Consider the following 27215-nt stretch of genomic DNA (forward strand, 5'->3'; position numbering starts at 1 on the left):
TGAATATGAAAAGGAGGGGGTGAGGTTAATTTATAGGAAGGTAGAGTGAAGTTATTAGGTGATAGCTGACTAGCTAGTGTTTGGATAGCATTAGTAAAAAAGGTATTGAAAACATTGGCTGTATTCATGGGATTTTTGTGGTCAGTATTTTGAGGGGTTTGGAGTAGTGATTTGACCTGGATGGAGTAGCTGGTTAATGCTAGTCCAAAATTTTTGTGGGTTGTTTTGGTTAGCCTATTGAGATTGTAGGTAGTAGTTTCTTTTATCGGAAGTTATAGCTTTCTTGGTATCATTTCTTAACTGTCTAAAGGTTTGCATGTCCACTGTCATTTTGTTATGCAGTGAGTTTACATTTGCACAAAAATGATACAAAAAATTACCCAAAAGTTACTTTTGGCTAAAAACTATCATCATGTGCTACATTTTGATGACATTGATCTTGATACAGGAGGTCAGGATTCATTTGATATCAATTTCAGAGCTTTCTTTGTCAGAACCTGCTTGTGCTACTGTGATTGATTTTAGTACTTCCTTATTTCATACAGTGAAATCATTGTCTCTTTTATTGTTGTTGTTGTTATTATTGTTAGCTTATTAACTTGTGGTGTGTGCTTCTTGTGGACAAACATTGCACTATTGTGTCTTATCAGATGTTCTTCGTATTTCACTGTTGCAGTCATTACATTTGGGTATCTGCTTGCAGGTAGCCCACAGTCGGCCTGTTTAACAAAGTCTTGAGTCCTGCGTTGGTTGCTGTCCCTTCTTCCATGACGTCAGGTCGTCAGGGGTGTAAAGCTTGCAGCCGATGCCATTACACCAGTCTTTCTTGCCGTGCGGTGCCTGAAGCAGAAGCAGTTTGTAAGTGCCGGTTGGCCGACTCGTGAAATTTTCATTTTTGAGCTTCAGAACCGAAGTCTTCAACTAAAAGCTAAGTACCCCATTGGGGAAACTTTTTCTTGCTCCTTTCCGATGTCAGTAAAAGTTAATAATTGCATTACTTGTCGAAAGCAAATACCTCATAAAGATTTTCATTTGTACTGTATTCCTTGCCTAGGCCCTGACCACGACATACCTTGCTGTCGGTTTTGTGCTTTATTTAATCAGCGCACTATCCGTCATCGGTACAGTTTTGCCTCAAAATATTTCGGTTCTCTGTTTAATTATCCAGAAATGTCATCGGTTAGCCATCCGACTACCGGTATTCCGAAAAAACGCAAAGATAAAGACAGAGACAGGCCGCCGAGGTCCAAAACTGCCAATGACGCTTCTCCTAAGCCAGTCGCCAGTTCGCCGGTACTCAGTGAGGTGCTTTTGCAGCCCCTGATACCTGCTGCTTCTGATTCGCAGGCCTCTACTGAGACCCATTCAGAGTCCGGTATGCCTCGAGATACTTCAACTATGAAACCCACGGATATCTCTACCTTGGATGAGTCCGGAGCCACTGTACAGGCACTGGCTTCTGAGGTGGTATTCAGGCCTATGAATTTGCATATTAAACCAACGCCTCCTTCTTCTCATAGGCCTAAACCTCGAACCACGCCTAAATAAACTACGCCCAGGCCACATGCTCAGGCCTCTATGCCCAAAAAACAAATAAGAATGGCTGAAGATCTAATAACTCTAATCAGGGGTAGCCAACCCCCCCTTTCTAAGAGGCCTAGGACTGAAGTGGTTTATGAATCTTCTGACCAGGATTCTGTTTTTTTTCTGATTCTTCTGATGATCTGGATTTGCCCTTATCTACTTATGAGGATTCTGATGCAGAGGACTCCATTCCCTCTGCTTCCCCTCCAGAGGATTTTTCTTTTGTGGAAACCTTACATACTCTAAGGGAGCATTTCCATTGGGAAAGCCAGGATTTTTCTGATTCAAAAAAGAGGCTTAGGGCCTTTAGCTATTCCTCCTGTACTAAACATTGTTGATGCCTTTTCGGAATCTAGTTTGGCCCCTGATTCCTTGCCTCCTGCTCCAGAAAACCAGATACAACAGGGTCCCCGAGTCACACAAGTTCCTTTTTAAAAATCCTATTGCGGATCCAGAGACTATTTCACAGGGGGCCAAGGGCATTAAGGCTTCTACTGCTAAAAATTCGATAGAGATTCCAGTCCAGGGCGCTGCATAGATGGGGTAAGAAGGTTTACAGTTCTGCAACCTTGGCCATTAGGGCTTTAAACTGCCAATTTCATATGTTAAAGTATCAGCAACATGTTATTGGATTGCTTAAACAGAAAATTATGTTGATTCCTGACTGTGTGGAAGATAACGAATTACAGGGTGTAATGCATTCTGCTGAACAAGTTGGAAAACATACTTTGCAATGTGGTTTTGATTCATTAGAGGACTCTTGCAGGGCTGCTGTTACTGGGTCTGTGCTCAGAAGGCATGCTTGGCTTAAGGAACAATCTTTGCCTGATCATGTTAAAGCTAAATTGTTGGATGCTCCCTTAAATCAGGACCGCCTGTTTGGCAACCAGGCTGAGGAAGTTCTTAAAAAGATGGAAGATAAAGCTAAATCTATTCAAACTGTTAAAGATTTCTTACAAGTTCAGCCTCTTAGATTTAGTAGGCACTGGCCCTCTAAGAATTGGACCTTTCCAGCCCCTTCCAGGTCTTCTCAAAACAAACCCAGACGCAGCAAAAACCCCAGGTTTCAGTCCCAGGGGGACACACAGGAGTAAGCAGTGGGGGGGGCTCCACTTCCAAATCTGGGAGTAATAAGACTACCCCCTATGGTAAACTGTCTAATAACTTCCTTTTAAAATTTCCAAGTACTTATTAACTGACTGCCCCTTTGGGGGGAAAGATCGCTCTTCATGCAAAGAACTGGGAACTCATTACCCAGGGCAAATGGGTTTTAAATATAGTTTCCCAGGGATACAGATTTCACTTCCACACGTTGCCAACACCAAGCGGGTGGCCGGACCTACCCTTAAATCAGTGGGCAGAGGCCCAAAAACAAGTACTGTCTCTCTTAAGCATGGGGGCTATTCAGCTGGTACCAGAAGAGGAAAAGAGACAAGGTTTCTACTTGAGACTTTTCTTGGTACCCATAAAGGATAATTAATGGCGTCCTATCCTAGACCTGTATACTCTAAACACCTTTTTGGAGATTCCAAATTTCAAGATGCTGACTCTTCACCAATTACATCCTATGCTAGGCAAAGATGCCTGGTTGGCACCCCTAGATTTAAAAGAAGCATACCTGCACATCCCAATCAGGGAATCTTGCAGAAGATGCCTACGCTTCAAAGCAGGCTACATGCACTGTCAGTTCTCTGCACTGCCCTTTGGCTTATCTACTGCGCTCAGGGTGTTCACAAAGTGCCTAGCTCCAGTTATTGCATTTTGCAGGCAAAGAAATATTCAAATATACCCATACCTGGACAATTGTCTAATTCAGGCAGAAAGCCAGGACATACTTTTGAATCATCTGGCCTTTGTACAAAGGGTTCTAACTTGTCTGGGGTACACCATAAACGAAAAGAAGTCACACCTGGTACCCTGTCAACAAATTATATTCCTGGGAGCAAGCTTGAATACAACTTCCCAGATGGCTTACCTCACTCCAGAGGAACAAATTCATTTGACAACCTATTTCAAACAAGTGACCACAAAAACCCTGCTATCTGCAAGACAAATACTGCAAGCCTTGGGGTTCATGGCCTTCTGCATTCTTCTAAGTCCATATGCAAGACTGCATATGAGGAAACTACAGTGGTATCTAAAAAGCCTATGGTGTCAACATTCTCAGGATCTAGAAGCAATGATTCCTATCATACCTTGCCTACGCCTAGAGTTCCTTTGTTGGGCAGAGGCCTGCCACCAAAACAAGGGACTACCTTTCTCACCACCCCCTTCCACCCACACCTTAACAACAGATGCATCAGACTATGCATGGGTGGCTCACCTGGCAGGGAAGTGTCTTCAGGGCAAATGGAACCCAAGTCAAATGCACCTGCATATCAATCAAAAAGAAATGTTAGCTGTATAGAATGCTCTGACAGCCTTCAAGGGCCACATTCTCCCAGGACAACTAATGGTAAAGACGGAAAACACCACCTGTTATGTGGTACATAAACAAGCAGGGGGGGTACACATTCTTACCCCCTCTGCAGACTAGCCATGGCATTGTGGAACACAGCCTTGAGCTACCAAGTGCAACTACAAGCTCAATTCCTGCCTGGAAAATTAAATACACTGGCAGACGGACTAAGCAGAAACCTCATGGACCCACACAAGTGGAAACTGGAACCAAGGATTTTCAACATGTTGACAAGACCTGTTTACCTCTCCCCAGAACTACCAATTGGACAAATTTTGCACAAGGACTCCCCACAAACAAGCCTGGAAAGTGGATGCTCTGTCCTTCAGCTGGAAAAAAACATCAGTCTATGCCTTTTCCCCTCTGCTCTCCAAAGTACTACTAAAAATCAAACAGGACAAACCAAGGATGATTTTGATTGCTCCAGGCTGGCCACGTCAACACTGGTACCCCCTCCTGCGCAGTGTGTCACGATTATCCCCATGGCACCTGCCTCAGACTCCTTCCCTGTTGTCTCAGCAGGAGAACCAGATTCTGCACCCACAGCTTCAAACACTGAACCTTGCAGGCTGGCTAATTACATAATCTCTCCTTTACCTTCCCTCAGTAAACCTGTGATGGATATCATTTTAGAGGCAAGGAGGCCTAGCACTAGAAAATCCTATGCTGAAAAATGGGAAAGATTCTTTGCCTGGAACCAGTCTCAAGGGATAAGCACAGCAGCGCTCAGTTTGCCTCAGATTTTACTATACTTAACTGAGATGCTTCACAAGGGCCTGTCTTAATCCTCCATTAAAATCCACGCCTCGGCCATTTCAGCTCATTATAACACAGAACCCCCCCCCCCTTCTCTCATCCACTACTCACAGAGATGTTCATCGTGTTTCACTGTTGCAGTCATTACACTTGGGTTATCCTGCTGGCAGGCGACCCGCAGTCGGCCCAAGTTCCAAAGTCTTGGTCCGGCGTCGGTTGCTGTCGCCTCTTCCCTGACGTCAGTGCGCCAGGGGTATAAAAGTTGCAACCAACGCCATTTTCTTCAGTCTTTCTTGCCGCGCAGTGCCCGAAACAAAAGCAGTTCACAAGTGCCGGTCGGCCAACTCCTGAGATTTTCAAAATTGAGTTTCATAACCGAAGTCTTCAATAAAGCTAAGTACCCCGTTGGGGAAACTTTTTCTTGCTCCAGACCGATGTCAGTAAAAGTTAATAATTGTATTTCTTGTGGGAAGCAAATACCTCATAAGGACTTTCACTCTTACTGTATTCCTTGCCTAGGCCCTGGCCACGACGTTACTAGTTGTCAGTTTTGTGCTAGATTCAATAAACGCACTATTAAATGTCAGTTTGATTTTGCTTTACATTATTTTGGCCGAAGGTTTAATTACATAATGCCGTCGGAACAACCAAAGACCGGAATTTATAAAAAACGCAAAGACAAAGAAAAGGACAGGCATCCGATGTCCAAAACTGACGACGAAGCCTCTTCTAGGCCAGTCGCCTGTTCGCTGGTTCTCAGTGAGGCGCTTTCGCAGCCCCTGACACCCGCTACCTCAGAGCCACAGGCTGTAACCGACAGCCACGTGGAGACATCGAGGCCTGTGGAAACTCAAGGTATTGGGCCTACGGAAACTATACCCTCAGATGGGTCCGGAGCCGCTGAGCAGGCATCGGCTTCTGAGGGTGTTTTCAGACATTCACAGCTTACAATTAAGCCCACTACAGCAGCAAAGGCAAAGTCAAAAACACCATTAAAGACAAGGAAACAAGTACAGCATTCTCCAGAACAGTCATCCATGCCAAAGAAACAGATGCTTAAAATGGCCGAAGGCCTAACTACTTTAATCAGGGGTTCCCATCCCCCTCCTGACAAAAGGCCTAGGCAAGACACAGATTATGATTACTCTGACCAGGTTTCCATTTCCTCTGATTCCTCTTCTGATCAGGGATATTCTCTCCCTCCCTATGAGGACTCTGATGCAGAAGAGTCCATATCTCCAGCCTCTCCGATTGAGGATTATTCTTTTTGGGAAACCCTGCACACCATGAGGGAGAATTTTCATTGGGAGAGCCAGGATTATTCAGAATCCAAGAAAAGGCTCAGATACTTCATTTTATTGCCTCAGCACAGGCCCCTGGCTATTCCCCCTGTGCTTGATATTGTTGATGATGTTTTTTCTGAATCCAGTCTGTCTCTTGATTCTTTACCCCCTGCACCAGTCAAGCCAGACAGGTGTACTGCAGGGTCTCTGACTCTCATAAATTCCTTTACAAAAACCCTGCTGCAGACCCAAAAACAATTTCTCAGGGTCCTAAAGGGGTTAAGGCTTCCACTGCTAAAAATCCTGTCCCCTCGAATAGGGATTCCAAAGCTCTGGACAGATGGGGGAAAAAAGTTTACACTTCTGCTACTTTAGCTGTAAGAGCTTTAAACTGCCAGTTTCACATGCTTAAATATCAACAGTACCTCATGTCATTGTTAAAACACAAAATGGTTTCAAATACAGAAAGTCCTGACAGTAAGGAAATGCAGGATTTATTGCATGGAATTGAACAAGTTGGAAAGCATACTCTGCAATGTGGTTTTGATTCATTAGAGGCTTCTTGTTAAAGTAAAATTACTGGATGCTCCATTACAGCATGATACTTTGTTTGGTGTTAAGGCAGAAGAGTTGTTAAAGAAAATGGAGGATAAAGCAAAGTCAATGCAGACAGTGAAAGATTTCTTACAGGTTCAACCACCTAGATTTAGCAGAAACTGGCCTTCAAAAAATTGGTCCTTTCCAGTGTCAGACAGGCCACAAAGAAGCAGATACAGACACCCAAGAGGCAGATCTCAGCCCCAAGGCTCATACAGATGGGGTGCTTCAGCCCCCAAAGAGGGGAAGACAAATCACAACCTTATAGGAAACAGTCCCAATGACTTCCCTCTGCAAATGCCAAGCACTTACCTCTTGACAAGCACCCCTAGGGGGAAAGCTAGCACTTTTCTCAAAAAATTGGCACATGATCACCCAGAACCAATGGGTGCTGAATATTGTTTCTCAGGGTTACAGGTTCCACTTCCACATGCTTCCAAAACCGAAAGGTATGCCAGACCTGCCACAAAACCAGTGGGCAGAGGCACAAAAACAGATTGCTGCTGTTATGGACGTGGAAGCTATTCAAAAAGTTCCACAGCAAGAACAGGGACAAGGATTTTAGTCAAGACTTTTCTTAGTACCTAGAAAGGACAAAGCTTGGAGACCAATACTGGACCTGTCAATCCTAAATACTTTCCTGGATGTTCCAAAATTCAAAATGTTAACACTACAGCAACTTCTGCCCATGCTGGGCAAGAAGGCTTGGCTAGTTACTTTGGACCTCAAGGAGGCATACCTGCATGTCCCCGTCAGACAATCTTGCAGAAGATACCTCAGATTCATAGCAGGCTCAATGCATTACCAATTCTCTGCACTGCCCTTTGGCTTATCTACTGCGCCCAGGGTCTTCACAAAATGCCTGGCACCAGTAATTGCATTTTGCAGACAAAAAGGAATTCAAATATATCCCTACTTGGACGACTGCCTTATTCAAGCAGAGAGCAAGGACATTCTTCTAAAGCATCCGGTGTTTGTAAAAAGATTGCTAATTTGCGTAGGGTACACAGTAAACGAAAATAAATCAAAACTAGTGCCCTCTCAAGAGATAATATTCCTGGGTGCAAGCTTAAATACAACTGCCCAGATGGCTTATCTCACGCCAGACAAACAAAAGCAACTGACTCATTACTTTCAAATGATGGCAACAAAAACCCAGCTCCCTGCAAGAAAAATTCTGCAGGCCCTGGGCTTCATGGCATCCTGCATTCTACTAATTCCATATGCAAAACTGCATATGAGGAAACTACAATGGTATCTAAAAAGTGTTTGGACTCAGCATTGTCACAGCCTAGAGACAATCATAACTTTAATTCCCTGCCTACAACAGGAGTTTTGATGGTGGTCCCAGGCCTGTCATCACAACAAGGGACAGCCTTTCACCTTACCCACAGCCAGGCAGACAATAACAATGGATGCATCGGATTATGCCTGGGGGGCACATATGGCAGGAAAATGTATTCAGGGCACGTGGCCCAAGGAACAAATGCATCTTCACATCAATCAAAAAAGAGATGCTAGCTGTACAGAATGCCCTGACAGCTTTCAAGGACCTAATACATCCAGGACAACTATTAATAAAGACGGACAATATCACAGTTATGTGGTACATAAACAAGCAAGGGGGGGGGGGCACACATTCCTACCACCTATGCAGACAAGCCATGCCTTTGTGGAACACAGCACTGACCTATCAAGTACATCTGCAGGCACAATTCCTGCCAGGAACAAAAAATACACTGGCAGACGAACTAAGCAGAAATCTCATGGATCCTCACAAATGGAAGCTTAATGCACAAGTGTTCAGCATGATAACGAGGAAATGCGGATGCCCAGACATAGATCTTTTTGCCTCCCCTCACAATTACCAAATACAGAAATTTTGCACAAGAACGTATCACTCTCAAGCATGGAAAGTGGATGCTCTGTCATTCAGCTGGAAAGGCCTGACAGTCTATGCCTTCCCTCCGATGCCTCTTCTCACCAAGGTGCTACTAAAAGTCAGGCAAGAAAGGCCAAAAATGGTCCTGATTGCCCCAGACTGGCTATGCCAGCACTGGTACCAATCCTAAAGTGTTTGTCTCAAGGCCCAGCTTGGCTTCTACCTCAAATTCCTCATCTTCTGACACAACAAAACAATCAGATTCTGCACAGTCAACTCAGAACCTTAAACCTGGCAGCATGGCAGATAATGTAGCCACTCAGACTGCACCTCTCTCTAAAGCCGTTATGAATGTCATTTTAGAAGCCAGGAGGCCCAGCACTAGGAAATATTATGCAGAAAAATGGAAGAGATTCTGTGCTTGGAACCAGGCACAAGGGCTCGAACCACTTGACCCTAATATACCTCAGATTTTACAATACCCAACTGAGATGCTGGACAAAGGCTTATCTTTCTCATCTGTTAAAATACATGCCTCTGCCATTTCAGCTCATTACAATACGGAACCTCCTATTTTTTCACATCCCCTACTACGACAGTACCTCAGAGGGGCAAAAAATATAAGACCCCCCAAGGAGAGCACCAGTACCTACTTGGGACCTCCATTTTGTTTTAGAAAAACTCACACTGCCTCCTTTTGAACCAGCCAGCACAGCTGATCTAAAATTCTTGTCATGGAAAACTGCTCTGCTCCTAGCAATAACTTCAGCAAGAAGAGTCTCAGAGTTAACAAGCATTAATGGCTGTGGAACCTTTTTCATCGGGACAGGGTTTCTCTTAGGACAAACCCAACATTCATGCCAAAAGTAGTCTCCAATGTGGCCTTAAACAAAACCATTCATTTACCTACTTTTTACCCAAATCCCCAGAATAAAGGGGAGAGAATTCTGCACGCTTTGGATATACACAGACAGCTACGATTCTACTTGGACAAAACAAAAGCTTTCAGAAAAACTGAGCAACTGTTTGTAGCATATGCTGCAGGATCACAAGGAAAGCCTATTACAAAGCAGACAATCTCGAAATGGATAGGACACTGCATCTGCTTCTGTTATGCACAACATGGCAAATCAGTGCCTAAGGGCATTAGGCCTCATTCTACCAGAGCAGCAGCCACTTCAGCAGCTTTCCTCAGAGGCGTACCAGCCAAAGACATTTTAGAAGCTGCAACCTGGAGCTCAGTGCACACTTTCACCAAGCACTACCACTTACCTCTCTACTCTAAATCCAGAGCAGGCTTTGCCACTGCAGTTCTGCAGGACCTGGTAGCCTCTCCAAATCCAATTTAGACCCAGCCACCCAACCTCAGCTTTGGGATTCTACCCAAGTGTAATGACTGCAACAGTGAAACACGATGAACATAGTACAGTTGTGTACCTACCATAAATGTAGACGTTCAAGTGTATTCACTGTTGCGGTCCAGGTTACCCACCCACCATCCCCCTTTTTCATTGCTGGGACTTTTCTGTACTTCTCATCTCTATACTACCTATGTGGTGTATTTGCTTGTAGATGAAGGAAATGTTTATAGTAATATATGCATGTTTTTTGGCATAATTTTACCTTTCCAGCCTTCCTATCTGGGGGCACCTGACATCTGGGGCAAGAAAAACTGAGGAAAATGGCGTTGGTTGCAACTTTTATACCCCTGGCGCACTGACGTCAGGGAAGAGGTGACAGCAACTGACGCCGGACCAAGACTTTGGAACTCGGGCCGACTGCGGGTCGCCTGCCAGCAGGATAACCCAAGTGTAATGACTGCAACAGTGAATACACTCGAACATCTACATTTATGGTAGGTACACAACTGTACTTTCCTCAGAGGGGCCAAAACTTTGAGACCACCCAGGAGAGTTCCAACCCCTGCCTGGGACCTTAACTTTGTTTTGGAGAAACTCACTCTGCCTCCTTTCGAGCCAGCTGCTACTGCAGATTTAAAATTTCTTTCTTGGAAAACAGCTTTCCTTTTAGCAATCACTTCAGCTAGAAGGGTATCTGAATTACAGGCCCTTATGGCAGTGGAACCTTTCATCATCTTTCATGCGGACAGGGTGTCCCTCAGAACCAGTCCATCCTTCATGCCCAAGGTGGTATCCAGTGTGGCTCTTAATCAGCGCATTCATTTGCCAACCTTCTTTCCCAATCCACAGAACAAAGGGGAATGGATACTGCATTCCTTAGATGTGCACAGACAACTTCGATTCTGCTTGGACAGGACTAAGCCTCAAAGGAAATCTGAACAACTGCTGGTAGCATTTGCTGCAGGGGCAGAGGGGAAGGCTATTTCAAAGCAAACTATTTCTAAATGGATAGACCATTGCATTAATTTCTGCTATAAGCACCATGGAAAACCTATCCCCCAGGGGATCAGACCTCACTCCACCAGGGCTGCATCTACCTCTACAGCCTGTCTCAGAGACGTCCCTACCAGGGACATCATAGAAGCTGCTACCTGGACTTCTGTACATACTTTCACCAAGCATTATCATTTGCCAATTTTCTCTAAATCCAGAGCTGGCTTTGCCACTGCAGTCTTGCAGGGCCTTATAACTGGTCCTAATGCTATCTAAATTCCTCCTCCCAACCATAGCTTTGGGAATCTACCCAAATTTAATGACTGCAACAGTGAAACACGAAGAACATAGTACAGTTGTGTACACTTACCATAAATGTAGATGTTCGAGTGTATTCACTGTTGCAGTCCTGGTTATCCTCCCTCCAGCCCCCTAACTTCTTTTGGCTATACCTCTACTTTATTTTACTATGCTTAAAAGCCTTTTTGGTGTATTTGCTTTTTTGTTGGAGGTATATCGTTGTACTTTTATATTTAATTGCTCCCCATTAGGTGGGCACCTGACATCTGGGGAAAGAAAAACTGATGTAATGGCGTCGGCTGCATGCTTTATACCCCTGACAACCTGACGTCATGGAAGAAGGGACAGCAACCGACGCAGGACCCAAGACTTTGTTAATCAGGCTGACTGTGGGCTTACCTGCAAGAAGATAACCCAAATATAATGACTGTAACATTGAATACACCCGAACAACTACATTTATGGTAAGTGTACACAACTGTACTTTTTGTATTGTTCCCTTTTGCTTTGCTGACTGTAGTGGTATTAAGTTGAAATAATATTGCACTAATGTGCCTTATTGATTTAATTCTGTTGCTCACTACTGACAGTATTCAATATAGTACTGCATTGTTGCCTGTTACTGATACTAGGTATATAAAAAATTAACTAATCTCAATTATGGACTGCACTTTTTAGTCATTGGTGGTGGTGCATTTTTGCTTGTTACTGATTACTGTAGTGTTTCAGCATTTAAAGCTAGTAATTGTCAGTACTACACCAAAGGGTACAGGGTTACTGTGTGATATACATTTATTGCTCTGCTGACCACTTTACTGATACTGCATTGACACAATTTGCTTTACAGTCACTGCAAAAGAAACTAATTTAAATTATCTGTAGCTATTACAGTTTCTGAACCCAGATCCATTGGGTTAGGGTCATTGTTTTTACTAGCCACATCAGCCACCTGAGTAATTCTGCTTGATTTAAATTTACCACTTGTTACAGATTTCATTTTTGATCCTATATATTTCTGCCATCTTTACTTATTTATTTTTGGATTTGTGATTTTTTTACGACAGTCCATATGATCACCTTTTCTAGTCCAGTCAGTTACCCCCCCCACCCCCCCACACCCGTCTTATACCAAAAGTAAGTTATTAACCTAGATTGTCTTATTATACCCCTTCAGCTGCACTTGCTAATATGGAATCTGTCAGCTTTTTTCTCCTTCCGTACCCAGCCTGATAGCACTAAGTATTTTGAGACATTGTAATAACTGACTGAGGCGTACTGAAAGTTCAATATTGCTACCTTGTAATGATCCGGTATGTGCTGTATGTAAGTATTTACTTAATTTTGAGGCTGTCTTCTCACCTCAGAATGCATTTGGTAAGTGCAAAACGTACATACGCACACACACACAGCAGTTCCACTAAACCAGCTTAGTACAGAATTTAACAGAAAGTTGCCCAAGCCTTCCAGGCTAAAGACTAAGAAACCTCAGACATTATTTCACACAATACACCCACCTTCACTCTTTACACCCACAGACCGTGAACATACTTGTAAGAGTTACAAGGGGGTCAGACTCCAAACCCTTACAGCTCTCTGAGACTGCATCTAACCGTAGTAATGTTTTAGTACACCACCATCACCAGGCTGGATAACAGTAGGCTTACGGCATTACTTAAGTCAGGATCTGTGATTTAACAAGGGCTCTTGGATCCTTCCTTCCTGACCGATATGATTATGGCCTATGTCCTACTTCTTTAATTCCTTTGAAAAAGTAACCAAAGCAGAGGATAGAAGTTATGCAGCGTATATGGACCTGGCCAAGACATTTGACACTATTCCCCATGATGGCATTACTGACAGACTTTTTGAATCTGAACGTAAAACCTTATGTTGTCCAGTGGATAGCTAAGTGGTTGCCTGACGGAACCCACGTGGTTTGAATCGCAGGTGCCACTTCTGAAAGCAAAAATGTTAGCAGTGGTGTATCACAAAGCTGAGTGTTGGATCCTCTCATTTTTGGAATCTAGATTTTAGACCTTCAGGCTAGCACTCTTAGCCTGTGGTTTTCTGTGCTCAGTCTTTTATAGACTCTTGTATGGAGATCTGTATTTAGCCTTTCACCCTATGAAGGATCCAAAGATTGTTGATGACCTGTGTGTGTGTGTGAGTGTTTTTTATGCTTTGCTTATTTCTGTGTAATCAGGTTTTCCTTGGTGTTAAGCAAGTCTTGTATAACAATATGCATAAGCATTGGAAAAAATAAGTGTAGCTTGTATGCACAGATGTATACTTCATCTCAGTGAGTCATTGTAAGCAGTACTTTGTAGCAGTGTAATGTTTTCACTTTGTATGCGGATTATATGCAACTGTATAGTAACCCAGTAGGTTGCAAGTGTTGACTTTTGCTGTTTCCCCCATTTAATTGTGTTTTTGTCTTCTTTAGGGGTTGGAGAATTCAGTGGAGCATCGTGCCTGATGTATCTGAGCCAATTGTAAGTGTAGCTTTCCTTCAAATGAAGTACATCATTTACCTTGCTCTGTATCCACTGTGTGGATGAGTTTAGTGAATGGCTTTATAAGTCACTCTGAATGAAAATTAATGTTACTTTTTTATAGCCAACTACTCTTGCTGATGTAATTACAGATGCAAGTTGATGGTAAGACAGGAGTCTTCATATAGCAAAGTTTATGGTTTCTTGTGTTTTAGCCTGCAAATTTAAGCAGATAAAATGTTCTGTAATATCTTAATAAATATGGTGTCTTAATTTTTTGAGTGGAGGATTATAACACTGGCAATGATGATAAGGTAGATGCCTAACTGTAGATTAAACCACAAAACAGCTTAGCAAAAAGTTGAAGATTCTGTAGTTTAGGATTTATAACCAATGGTGTTTGAAGTCATTTTATTGAAACTTCTCCCCCTTATACTGTTTCCTGTATAAAATCCTGCTGCAAACATTCTGGGTATGGTTGTACTATTAAGAGTTCAGAGACGTTATTTTATTATTTTAGCTGCCGTAGCTACATATGTTGTGCAACAGTTATTATGCCCCTTTAGTGTTCAAAGAAACATCATGCAAATATTTGTGGAGACCTAAGTTAACATGAAATATATAAAAAAAATAAAAATTGGACTGCATGGCGATTACCTTGTCACTGTCATTGGAGCAGAAAAGTGCCTGAATACAAATAGCACATTGCCAGACAGAATAGAAATGTTTTGCATACTGTGTAATACCACCCAAATACACACGGTTAATCATTTTCCAGCAACCAGAAACTATAAATATTTCTAATTCTTGACGGAAAATAGTTTTCAGTTTTTGCATAATCTTAACATGTGCTTCTACTTCATATAATACATGGATATGTTTGGATTTCAAGTCGCTGGAAGTCGGCTTTTGGTAACTAGTAAAAATGTTTGGATTAGTGTTTACAGTATTTAAAAAAACATCAAATCTAACTTGGTAGGTTGCAGAGAATATCAGCCATTAACTGCCACAGTATCCCACACTTTGTATATTTAAGGCCAAGGCTGCTACCACTACTGGAAAGTGTTGCATGCTGTTGGCTTTCCCCATCAACTAAAATTCATTTGTACAGAGAAAATACATATTTGCAAAAAAATACAAGCTGTGTAGAAATATTATCTAACCTCTAAACTGTTAGAGCTGGGGTCTAGGTTGTAGTGTTAGGTTCATGGTTATTTGTAGGGTGTGCCTATTTCTGAATGGGGAAATGTGTTGTAATTAGAACTGGGCTTTCAGATTTGGTGTTTCTCATCTGTGTGAACTGTATAAGTTGTATTCATTTATATATTTTTCATCAGTTAGCCTAGATCAGACTGCTGTATAAGTTTCAGTTGGCTGCATATGTCAAAACTATTTCATACAGTTTTTTTCTTTAGTTTTTTGGGAGGTATTTAAGTAGTTTGGACTGTCGAAATACCGATTTATTAGAACACGGGGCAGAATTGAACTTTAATAAATCTCAAAGTGGTATTGTTTACTTTTTGCAGCTCATTCATGGCATCTCTTCTGACTTCTGCAGAGCTAATTTTGAGAAGGTTTTAATTAGATTTTGTCTTACAATTCTTTAAACATTATTGAAAATAATAGTGTATACTACCTCCCCGTTCTTCTGGCTCTGATATGACATCTGATTTTTGGGCTACCCGTTCTTTGCTGGTGAGGACAGAAGGATGCGCATTCTAACATGCATTAAATTGGTGGCTGTGGATTAGAGCTAGACTTACCGGCTTAGTAAACTAAGTGTTCAGCAAATCTTAATTTGACTGTTCATATTATATTGTAGAAATGCCCTTGAAAATATTTGGATCTAAGAACTGGCATCTTCCTAAATGGATATGGCTAGTTTGATCACTGTGCAACACTGTAATGCCACTTTGATTGCAGTCACAACACCCAGCAGGCAATTCAATGACAGCTGTTTTATGTCGAGATAAAGCCCACTGCAGTCTCCTGACATAACTATGTTTATGATTTACCACTTGTCAAGCTGCTCATTTGTTCCCCCATTCCCTGCCATAGGTAGAGTTATCTGTGTATATTGTTAGTTAAATCAAATTATTATTTCTGCCTTTGAGTGAGGTAGATTGCCCCAAAAATATATCTCTCTCGAAAGCTATATCAGTGGGAAACAGTGTCCTGTATATTGCACTTTGAAATGGTAAATGAAGTCATGATAAATGTGTGAATTATGCTTCACTTCTGCTGATACTAAATTGTATGCTTACAACACAGCAGTTTCTGAACTAAACTTTTTCATAAACATTGATATTCTTTGATATCCTGGAAGCCATTAGTGTTAATATTCTACACTGATATGCTTGGTTGCCATATTTAGAGGGGTAACCCAACTTTGCAGTTTCATACACTTGAACATGGTCAGATGGGCACTGCAACCCCAGCATAAGTAAGAGCAACTTACAATCTGTGTTCCATTTCTTTATCCAGATGTGTTATGGATTCATTGTTAGTAGAGAAAGCAGGTTAGATAATCCATTTAATTAAAGACACCATTGCTGCACCCTGAGTTACGCACTATGAAGATGCAGCCTAGCGCTGTTAAGATGGACCAAATAACTTATGTTTTAATACCCAGTGATGACCCCCCCCCGCAAAAGAAGGCTGTTTTGCTTCCAATCCCCAAATGCATAAATGGCCCACTACCCTTGTAAAGGAAGCCCCATAGTAGAAAGCAATAATTTATCCAAACAAAAGAAGTCCTGCCTTGCAGAAGTTGCTCTTTTCCATTGTGTTTGGAATGTAGATATTACCCAGTGTAGCATAGTCTGATGTCACGTATGTATTTATTTAGTAAGTGGGCTGATTTGGAGACCATTTTTAGCCATGACGCAGGCCAAATTCAGAGAATTATATAAGCATAAAAGTTCCAAACAGCAGCAAATTGGCTAATGCCAAGTCTGTAACGCAGTATAATTAAGACATAATGTGAATGATTAATTATTACTAAGTTACAGTTAATAAAATAGTGCAGTGTACCAGTTAAGTATAAGAGCTTGCTGTGTAGAGATGGCAGTACCACTGAAGTTGGGATTTTCGCCAACTGAGAGCATAATGTAGGGGGTACTATATATTTACTATATAATACTATATTACACTATATATTTCTGTCAGGATGGTTTACATTTAGTCTTCTTCCCAGTAAAGTTCTATTTTAATGTCTTAAAGGATGTAGTTTTTGCCTGTATTCCAACAGTATTGCGGTATGGCTTAATAATTATTGGTGATCGAGCATTTGTACGGCTTAAGGCATAGGAAATCCAAGGGGGAATGTCAAACTACCTAAGAAGTAGCAAATCAAACCTTAATTTCATCTGTTCATATTTAGAGATCTTTTCAAATGTTTTTACTGCTGGAAATACTGAAATTCTTATTTGATCTTCCACAACTCCTAAAATGCTTTTGTTGGAACACAGATTGATTTCATAAAAAATGTCATATGATGCCTATAGGAAAACATTTTACACGACAGACATCAGTATTCTACATTTAACGAGGTATCTTACCATACCAGCAGTATACCTGAAACAGATAGGAACATGTCCTGTTCTCGGGTTAAATATATTGGATGCAGTATTAACGAATACAGAGAATATTATACAATAAATGACTGTGTTACCGACATTTGAGAAGGCTTGCCATTACTGCATTTCAGTTTTACTCCAGCTGACTAATAGCAAGGGGTGAATTAAGAAGTCAACACTAAATTTAGCAGTTCTAACTATAATAAAATATTAAAAGAAGTAAATCAGCAGTGCTGGAAAGACATGCTCATCAGTTTGCTAGTTAGCATTTTTCCCACTAGTGTTCGTAACTGAATTGACAAATATGTGCCAGTGGTGATTTTCCCAAAGGGTCGTCTATATAACCATAAACCACTACGGTGGAATTATAACATTAATAAAATGTATAACAGTAAAAAACAAAGGCATTTACACATTAGCAAGAAACTAACCATCTTCAAAACTAAGCGTCAATTATGGGAGGGATTTCAAAGCATTTGCTTACTATTAACGCATTTTGAATCAAGACTATCCTGAAGGGTGAAAGATGACCGATGAAACTGTCAGGAGTGCTTTTTTTCTAATTTTTGAAGAACATCCTAAGGAATTCTTGGTAAGAATTCAGACATTTAACTGTAGTAGTTGTTTCCTCTACTTAACATAAAGACTAAACAAGAATTTCAAACTGATCAACATATTCAGAAAACAACAATCCCATAACTTGTATCATCAACATGTTTTTTTTTTTTTTTTACTACATAAATTAAGTCTTTCACTCACTTTTTTACAGATACAACAAAAACATATATGATTAAGTGTATTTAGGTAAAAAGGCCAAACAAAATCTGCATCATAATGCACAGTACATAGGTAGAATACATTACTAAAACTTTTAAACAAAATAAGTGCTGTATGAGTTCACTAAAGGGGGAATACACATAAAAAAAAAAACATTACAGGAAATAGGAAATTACTAATGTGGTGAGTTTTTTTCTTATTTACTTTTACAACACTCAAACACTTATACATTTTTACTGTACACAGCTACCTGAAGTAAATACTAAAGTCAGTAAATTTAAATATATATATATATATATATATATATATATATATATAGTTAGTGAATAATATAGGTGTAGGGCTGTATTGTGATGTGCTTACTCTCCTTTTAAGTCGATCAAGGCAAGTCCCCATCAGCCACAAGTATATCTGATAAGCCACACCCTAACCCTGTATTATTGCAGTAAAAAAGCATTGTAGTCCATGCTAAACTATCTCACAAATCTGTATTGTTACAGAGTTCAATGGCTACTGCACTGTTTGTCTGCAGTTGGGAAGAAATGGTAGGAATTTGTAAGAGTTGTGAATTCAGATTCATTACAACTTTTTGTTTGGTACCAGCTCAAGTGCAAACTGTCTAATGTATTCTAGGGGTGCCTCAAGCCAGTGGAGGGGGGGGGGGGGTACCCCATTGTTTAACATTTCCTGACTAAAGAATACCTGTGGTAAGTATAACTTTTTTTTTTTTTTTTTTTTTTTTTAAGAAGCAGCACCTTTTATTAAATTATCACTTATGACATAGACAGTCATACATTTATATAAATGCAAACATATCATATTGACATAATTTTAATTGGAAACATTGTACATCACTTATAACTTATAAACTTTCCAACCATCCTGCTTTCTTTTAAATTTCATTCCTCCTCCAAAGCGTTATTCTCCATGTATTGTTCCTGCAATTCCCATTTTTTTGTGCTACGTTTAATCTCAGTCTTCTGATCTCACAGCTGGTAGGAGAATGGGTTGTATCAGGACTATGAAACCTAAAACAGTATCAGAGATGGTGTAATCCAAACTTTATGAAGTCTGTACTTTATTTGTTGTTCATTATCTTCATGGGATTAATCTTGACACCTCCAGGTTTATTAATCAAAATAATGCATACAAATTCTACTGCTTTGTTGTGGTGTATGGGTATTATTTCAGTCTGAATAAGGTCTGCTCACAAAATGATCAAGCTGCAGATGCTGCAATGATAATTTAAGAGCAGAATATTTTTCATCTGTATTTTACTCTTCATCCACACACCCTGTACAGGATCTTCTCCTGCAGTAAGAATTATTTTCATTCAATTTTTTTGTGTGAAAATGCAAATAATTTTTTTAATGTGGATATGCATTGTATGCAAACTTGCATTTGTTGTATTAAAAAAAAGTCTGAAATTGGTAACACTAGAATTTGTGAGTCTGTTAGAAAACAAGCCTTATTTAACTTCTATTTAAACTAGCCACACTGCTGTATCAGCATCAGTACCTTCCTTATGGCTCGCATTAGGAAATTCACCCAGGTCTGGCCCCCAGAGATCTTGCTCTAATAAACAGGTAGGCAGTAATGCCCAAACTAACATACCCCCTGCCACATAACCTCTAGAAGCTTCCTAACTAATGTACTTCTAATAAAAGCTCATGATACATAGGGACACAGTTGGGTAGGATTGCATGGCTAGGCTTACAAAGGCCCTGATGGTCATTAGTGTATTATAAACCTGTGAACCTATTAGGCTCCAGTGAAGCATGGACAAGAAGCACAACAAGGCCAGAGAAAATTATAAAGTTTATTAATTAGTCCATGCTTTTCAGAACATGGAATAAACCATATCAGCTGTTCAAAGAAGTTATGAACAAATTTCAAGAAAAGGAAGGCATAGGCTTCTACAGGCTTACTCCCAGGATTACATTCAACTCGGTCTTCAGTTTTGCACCCTTTCATAAGATGGTTTTAAAGGTCTTGGTGCACCACTCTTACAAGGGCATGGTTCATTTACCTCACACATCACCACACCAGGTTTAGGCAGTATGTGCATTCCCTTGTTACATATTTTGTTTTGTTAATACTGTCATAATTTAGATCTTTTACTAGCATGTTTCATTTGTAAAGTTGTCACATTTGATTGCAAACTAGTTACCTGTTTACCATTTCTATTTTCCTATGGCAGGTGGTCTTGTTTTACATTACTTTCTTTGGAATTAAGTATTCCTTCAGCTTTATTTATAAATTTCCAATAATTTGTGAATTGGAAATTGACTAGATTAGAAAAAAATGGGCATGTACTTCAGTGCTTCTCTTCCGGCATTTTTTTTCTTTTATTTGCTTATTGGTTATTTTTTGTTTGTCTGCAGACTTGTCTTGGTAATCCCTTTTTCCTCATTTGGTAATCTCCAAGAGATCCGAAGATCTCAGATCTCTGCATCATTTTAAAGCTATGAGCTGCTGACAGGTTTTGTCCTGTAGACCTGGGGTTTGAGTTTTTCAATTTTCAGTTATCTTCTGTATGACTGCGGTAATGTCACTTAACCAGACCTCAGGTCATCCCTGACAAGAGACATTTGTCCCTGTTGGATTTATGTGGTTAAATTGTAAATGAAAATTAAAAAAAAAATCCTAGTAGTTTAACATTTGTAGGTTTAGCTCCCTTTTGACTTGTCTTTCTCTAAAATTGTGGAAAGCGGTATTTGGGACAAGTACTAAATCTTTCACATATCTTTGCTTGTTTTAGCAGAGACCTATATAGTCTCTGTCCTAGCTTTGGAACCATGAGTACTCTTTAACTCACTAATCTCAAATCTTGGAAGTGGATTTCATTTCTGGGATTAAAGAAAATGTTTGAATTGATTTGGTGGACATTTTCTTTTTATTTGAGCTCAGAAATTTGTTTTCTTAAATGGTCCGGCTGTGTGGATCTAGAACTACTAACTTGGTGTGATCTTTGAAAACAAAATCTTCTTACTGTACAAGGCCAATTTATTGGACATTTCCTTTTAGTAATATTTATTAATAACCTGAATTTGGCCATTAGTATCTTGTTATGCTGAAGACCTTACCCTTCATACCTATCATTGACTTGATGTGTGTTATGTATTAGTTGTATGCCGTTTGTTAGAAAGGACTAATCCATGGCAACTTGCCTAACCTTGCTGCTGCTGATTTCCAATCCCAAGCATCTTCCACTTGTAATGAGACAGGTCTAGAGGCTATTCAGTCATTAAAATACTTAGCCAGATACACCATTGTCATTTATTCAGACATTATTTAATGCTCATCTAGGCTGTGCTGGTAGCTTTGGAGTTAGGTGACAGAGAATAGAACGGTTCTTATGTCTTAGAGCCACTGAAGCCACTAGACTTGGGGGATTCATTATCCTGATGGATTATGGGCTTTCCCATTCATGCAACTTCCCTGTATAAGCATCATTTGTTATAGATGAAAATGTATTTATGCAGGTATATGCAAGGAACACACATTCAAGTCTTGTAGGTATTAGTTGGTCCCTTCCTAAGGAGCATGAAGACTGCTCACCCTACTCAATACTCTGTAAGCTGATCACTTAGATGCAGAACCCTTGCCTTCCCCAAGGAAATTTCTCGGCATCTTCAATCTGGTTGTACTCCTCAGTCACATGCATTTCTCCTAACAGCCTGTAGATGAACAGTGAGTTTTGATTTTATCAATTTTGTACTTTCTCCTCACGTGTAGAATATGCACTCCCTTCAGTTGTTGGTTAGAAAACCTCATTTTGCATTATTTAATGAGATTTGCAGACTTATCTTATTGGTAGAATAAGCATAAAGGTAGTACAACTTAATTTTTTAACATTTATAATTGTATGTTACATGAAACATCATACAGGTTAATTCTTGATTGCTTGAGTGGATGTGGAATGCAGTGAATTGTGCTGATGTTCATCGTGCATACAGCTGCAGTCATTACAGATGGGTTATCCTGCCGTCAGGTGGGTCCTCGATCGGCCGAATTCCAAAGTCTAGGTCCGGCGTCGGTTGTTGTCGCTTCTTCCCTGACGTCAGTGCGGCAGGGGTATAAAAGAGGCAGCCAACGCCATTTTCTCCAGTCTTTCTTGCCGCGCGGTGCCCGAAGCAGAAGCAGTTCGCAAGTGCCAGTCGGCCAGCTCCTGAGATTTACGAAAGTATTTCAGCCAAAGTCTTCTTTAAAGCTAAGTACCCCGTTGGGGAAACTTTTCTTGCCTCAGACAGATGTCAGACAAAGATAATAATTGCATTTCTTGTGGGAAGCAAATACCACATAAGGATTTCCACTCTTTCTGTATACCTTGCTTAGGCCCAGACCACGATGTCTCGGCCTGCCATTTTTGCGCTAGGTTCAACAAGCGCACTGTTAAGCGCCGGGCGGAGTTTGCCCTTCATTATTTTGGCAAAAAATTTAATTATATCATGTCGTCGGATACACCGACACCAGTTTTAAGCAAAAGACGCAAAGATAAGGACCGACATCCGAGGTCCGCACAGAGTACTGAGACCACGTTTAGGCCGACTACCGGTTCTCCGGTTCTCAGCGAGGCACCTACGCAGCCCCTGAATACCGATGAAACTATTTTACCGGTGACTTCAGTACCCAAGGTCGCAGGCTCCTCGGTCTCCATTCCTACTGCAGATACCGACGCCACTCTTGGTGGGGAAACTCAAAACTTAGTCAGGCCTGCCATTTCTGAAGGCGTCTTCAGGCCTTCCACCTTCTCTATTAAATCCTTCACTAAATCTGAAGCAGCCATGAAAACTAAAAAAACAGGGTCCTCAGACCTCCTCTCAAGGCCCCATGCCTAAAAAGCAGATGCTTAAAATGGCTGAGGATTTGATAACTCTCATCAGGGGTTCCCAACCCCCCACTGACAAAAGACCCAGATTGGAGGAAGACTACCCTTCCTCAGACCAGGCTTCTATTACCTCAGAACATTCTGAGGACCAGGATTATGCCTATTCCCCTTTCGAAGACTCTGATGCTGAGGAGTCTATTCCCTCTGTCTCCCCCCCCTGAGGACTACTCTTTTGGGGAAACCCTGCATACATTGAGGGAACACTTCCACTGGGAAGGCCAAGATTACTCAGATTCCAAGAAAAGGCTCAGGGAATTTCTACTGCTCCCCCAGCATAGGCCCCTGGCTATCCCCCCTGTTTTAGATATTTTGGAGGATGTGTACGCAGAAGCCAGCCTTAATCCAGATTCTTTACCTCAAGCCCCTGTTAAACCAGACAGGTATTACCGGGTCCCTGATTCCCACCAGTTCCTTTATAAAAGCCATACTGCTGACCCAGAAACTATTTCACAGGGTCCCAAGGGAATAAAGGTCTCTACTGCTAAAAACTCTTTACCTTCAGAGAGAGATTCCAGAGCATTAGAAAGGTGGGGGAAAAAGGTGTACACATCTGCCACTTTAGCCATGAGGGCATTAAACTGTCAATTCCATATGTTAAAGTACCAACAGTTTTTGTTATCCCAGTTAAAAAGCAAAATGACACAAACAGAACAACCAGATTTGAAAGAGTTGCAGGATTTGTTGCATGGTGCAGAGCAAGTAGGTAAACATACCTTGCAGTGTGGTTTTGATGCTTTAGAGGCCTCATGTAGAGCTGCTGTCACGGGGTCTGTTATACGTAGACATGCTTGGCTCAAAGAGCAAACCTTACCAGATCATGTCAAAGCAAAGTTATTAGATGCACCACTTCAAAAGATGTATTGTTTGGTGTTAAAGCTGAGGAGGTACTAAAGAAAATGGAGGAAAAAGCGAAATCTATGCAAACAGTGAAAGATTTCCTGCAGGTACAACCTCCACGCTTCAGCAGAAACTGGCCTTCAAAAAATTGGTCCTTTCCAGCCACGGACAGACCTCAAAGGGGCAGATACAGACACCCAAGGGGTAGAGGACAACCTCAAGGATCTTACAGAGCAAGACAGTGGCAAGCACCAACCCCAAGAGGTGGAGAAGATAGATCACAGTCATTTAGAAAACAGACACAATGACTTCCCCCTATGTCTGCCAAGCAAAGCTTTAATGGCAGCACCTTTGGGCGGAAAACTGGCATTATTTTCAAAAAACTGGCATATTGTTACAAAAGACAAATGGATTCTGGACATTATAGACAGAGGCTACAGGTTCCACTTTCACACCCTTCCAAAAATGAGAGGCATGCCAAACCTGCCACAAAATCAAAGGGCAGAGGCACAAAGACAAATTTCCGCTCTCATGGATATGAAAGCAATTCAAGAGGTACCTGCAAAAGAACAAGATCAAGGTTTTTATTCCAGACTATTCCTGGTACCAAGGAATAGCAAAGATTGGAGACCTATCTTAGACCTTTCCATCCTAAACACATATCTTCAGGTGCCAAAATTCAAGATGCTCACATTACAGCAGCTTCTTCCCATGCTGGGCCAAGGAGTCTTGGCTGGTAACATTGGACCTCAAGGAGGCATACCTGCATGTCCCTATCAGACAGGATTGCAGAAGATACCTCAGATTTCTTGCAGGTTCAACCCATTGCCAATTCTCTGCATTGCCCTTTGGCTTATCTACTGCGCCCAGAGTGTTTACGAAATGCCTGGCATCAGTAATTGCCTTCTGCAGACTACAAGGAATACAAATCTACCCATATCTGGACGACTGCCTGATCCAAGCGGACAGCAAGGACATTCTATTGCAGCATCTGGCATTTGTAATAAAACTGTTAAACTTCCTGGGATACACAGTGAACAAAAAGAAATCAAAACTAATACCTTCTCAACAGATAATTTTCCTGGGTGCCAGCTTAAATACAACCACCCAGATGGCATACCTCACGCCAGACAAACAAGGGCAACTGTCTCAATACTTCAGCAAAATGGCAACTTTCACCAGACTAACTGCAAGGAAAGTCCTGCAGGCTCTGGGATTCATGGCATCTTGCATCCTACTAATCCCATGTGCAAAGCTGCATATGAGGAAACTACAATGGTACCTAAAAAACTTATGGTCTCAACACAGCCACAGCTTGGAAACAATTATACCACTCATTCCATGCCTTCAAAAGGAATTTTTGTGGTGGGCTCAAGCATGCCAAAGAAACACAGGTCTCCCTTTCTGTATACCTCAAGCAACTCAAATCATCAACGGACACCTCAGACTACGCCTGGGGAGCACACATGGCAGATCAGTGCATTCAGGGAAAATGGTCCCAAAAAGAGAAGCACCTACACATCAACCAAAAGGAGATGCTGGCCGTGCAAAATGCTCTTATGACCTTCAAAGACCTACTGCATCCAGGCCAGCTATTGATAAGGACAGACAACACCACAGTCATGTGGTACATAAACAAGGGGGAACTCATTCATACCCTCTGTGCAGGCAAGCCATGACCCTTTGGAACACAGCACTGGAATTGCAAATCCAACTACAGGCACAATTCCTGCCAGGGAAGGAAAACACACTGGCAGACAACCTAAACAGAAATATGACAGATCCACACGAATGGAAGTTGCATCCTTAAGTTTTCTCAAAGATAACTCAGGCATGGGGACAGCCAGACATAGATCTATTTGCTACCCACAGAAATTACCAGTTGAAAAAATTTTGTTCAAGGACCTATCATCCACAGGCCTGGAAAGTGGACGCACTCTCTTTCAATTGGACAACATTGACAGTCTATGCCTTCCCGCCTCTTCCTCGACTGACCAAAGTTCTATTAAAAGCCAGAGCAGAGAGGCCACAAATGGTTCTCATTGCTCCAGACTGGCCACGACAACACTGGTATCCGCTCCTAAAGAGCCTGACACACTCCCCACCATGGATCCTACCTCTAGTCCCTCTTCTGTTGTCCCAGCACAACTACAAAACCCTTCACAGCCAGCTCAAAACCCTAAATCTAGCTGCATGGAGAATACCTTAATTTCCCAACAGACTCTCCTCTCCAAGGAGGTGCAGGATGTCATCTTGGAGGCCAGAAGACCTTCTACTAGAAAAACCTATTCCGCCAAATGGAAACGATTTTGTTCCTGGAATCAAGAAAAGGGCCAGAATCCTTGGGCAATAAATATACCTCAAATTTTACAGTACCTAGCTGAGATGTTAAATAGTGGCCTTTCCTTCTCCTCCATCAAGATCCATGCTTCAGCCATTTCTGCACAGTACAACACAGACCCTCCTCTATTCTCACATCCTCTATTAAGGCAGTTCCTCAGAGGGGCAAAAAATATAAAACCCCCAAGGAAACCACCAGTTCCAGCTTGGGACCTCAACTTCATATTGGAAAAGCTGACCCTGCCTCCCTTTGAGCCGGCTTCTTCAGCAGAGCTACAATACTTGTCATGGAAAACAGCCTTCCTTCTGGCTATCACCTCAGCACACAGGGTTTCGGAACTGCAGGCACTCATGGCTGTGCAACCATTCATAATTTTCCATCAGGGCAGAGTTTCCTTACGAACCAACCCTACCTTCATGCCAAAGGTAGTATCCAGTGTAGCTTTGAATCAGACTATCCACTTACCTACCTTTTATCCAAATCCACAGAACAAAGGGGAGAGACTACTACATTCCTAGGACATTCACAGACAACTTCGTTATTACTTGGACAGAACAAAGCCATTCAGGAAATCTGAGCAACTCTTTGTGTCCTATGCTACAGGTGCTCAAGGAAAGGCCATTTCCAAACAGACAATTTCAAAATGGATAGCCCACTGCATACACTTTTGTTATTCATTTCATGGAAAATCTGTGCCTGCATACATCAGATCCCACTCCACCAGGGCCGCAGCTACCTCTGCAGCTTTCCTCAGGGGGGTCCCTACCAAGGACATTTTGGAAGCAGCTACTTGGAGTTCAGTGCACACTTTCTCCAAGCACTACCACCTTCCACTATACTCAAAATCTAGAGTGGGCTTTGCCACAGCAGTCCTGCAGGGCATCCTCGCTCCTCCTAGTTCTACTTAGTGCCTACCACCCTTACTTAGCTTTGGGATTCTACCCATCTGTAATGACTGCAGCTCTATGCACGATGAACATAGTACAGTTTTGTACCTACCATAAATGTAGATGTTCGAGTGCTCATACAGCTGCAGTCCAGGTTACCCCCCCCCCCTCCGTCCCCTCTTAGGACAGGCCTTATGA

At 41.6% G+C, this 27215-nt stretch overlaps 1 protein-coding gene across 3 annotated transcripts in view; it reads left to right on the forward strand.

The window, feature by feature from the left end:
- GRAMD4 (GRAM domain containing 4) overlaps positions 1–27215 on the forward strand; it is a 2037033-nt gene that overhangs the window by 1657577 nt on the left and 352241 nt on the right. For all 3 annotated transcript variants that reach the window (XM_044088380.1, XM_044088381.1, XM_044088383.1), the window contains one exon: positions 13658–13706. In XM_044088380.1, coding sequence (XP_043944315.1) covers positions 13658–13706 — 49 coding nt within the window. The remainder of the gene's footprint in view (positions 1–13657; positions 13707–27215) is intronic.

Source organism: Protopterus annectens, chromosome 11.part0 (assembly GCF_019279795.1).
Source record: "Protopterus annectens isolate FY-2018-M chromosome 11.part0, PAN1.0, whole genome shotgun sequence".
Taxonomy (NCBI): Eukaryota; Metazoa; Chordata; order Ceratodontiformes; family Protopteridae; genus Protopterus; species Protopterus annectens.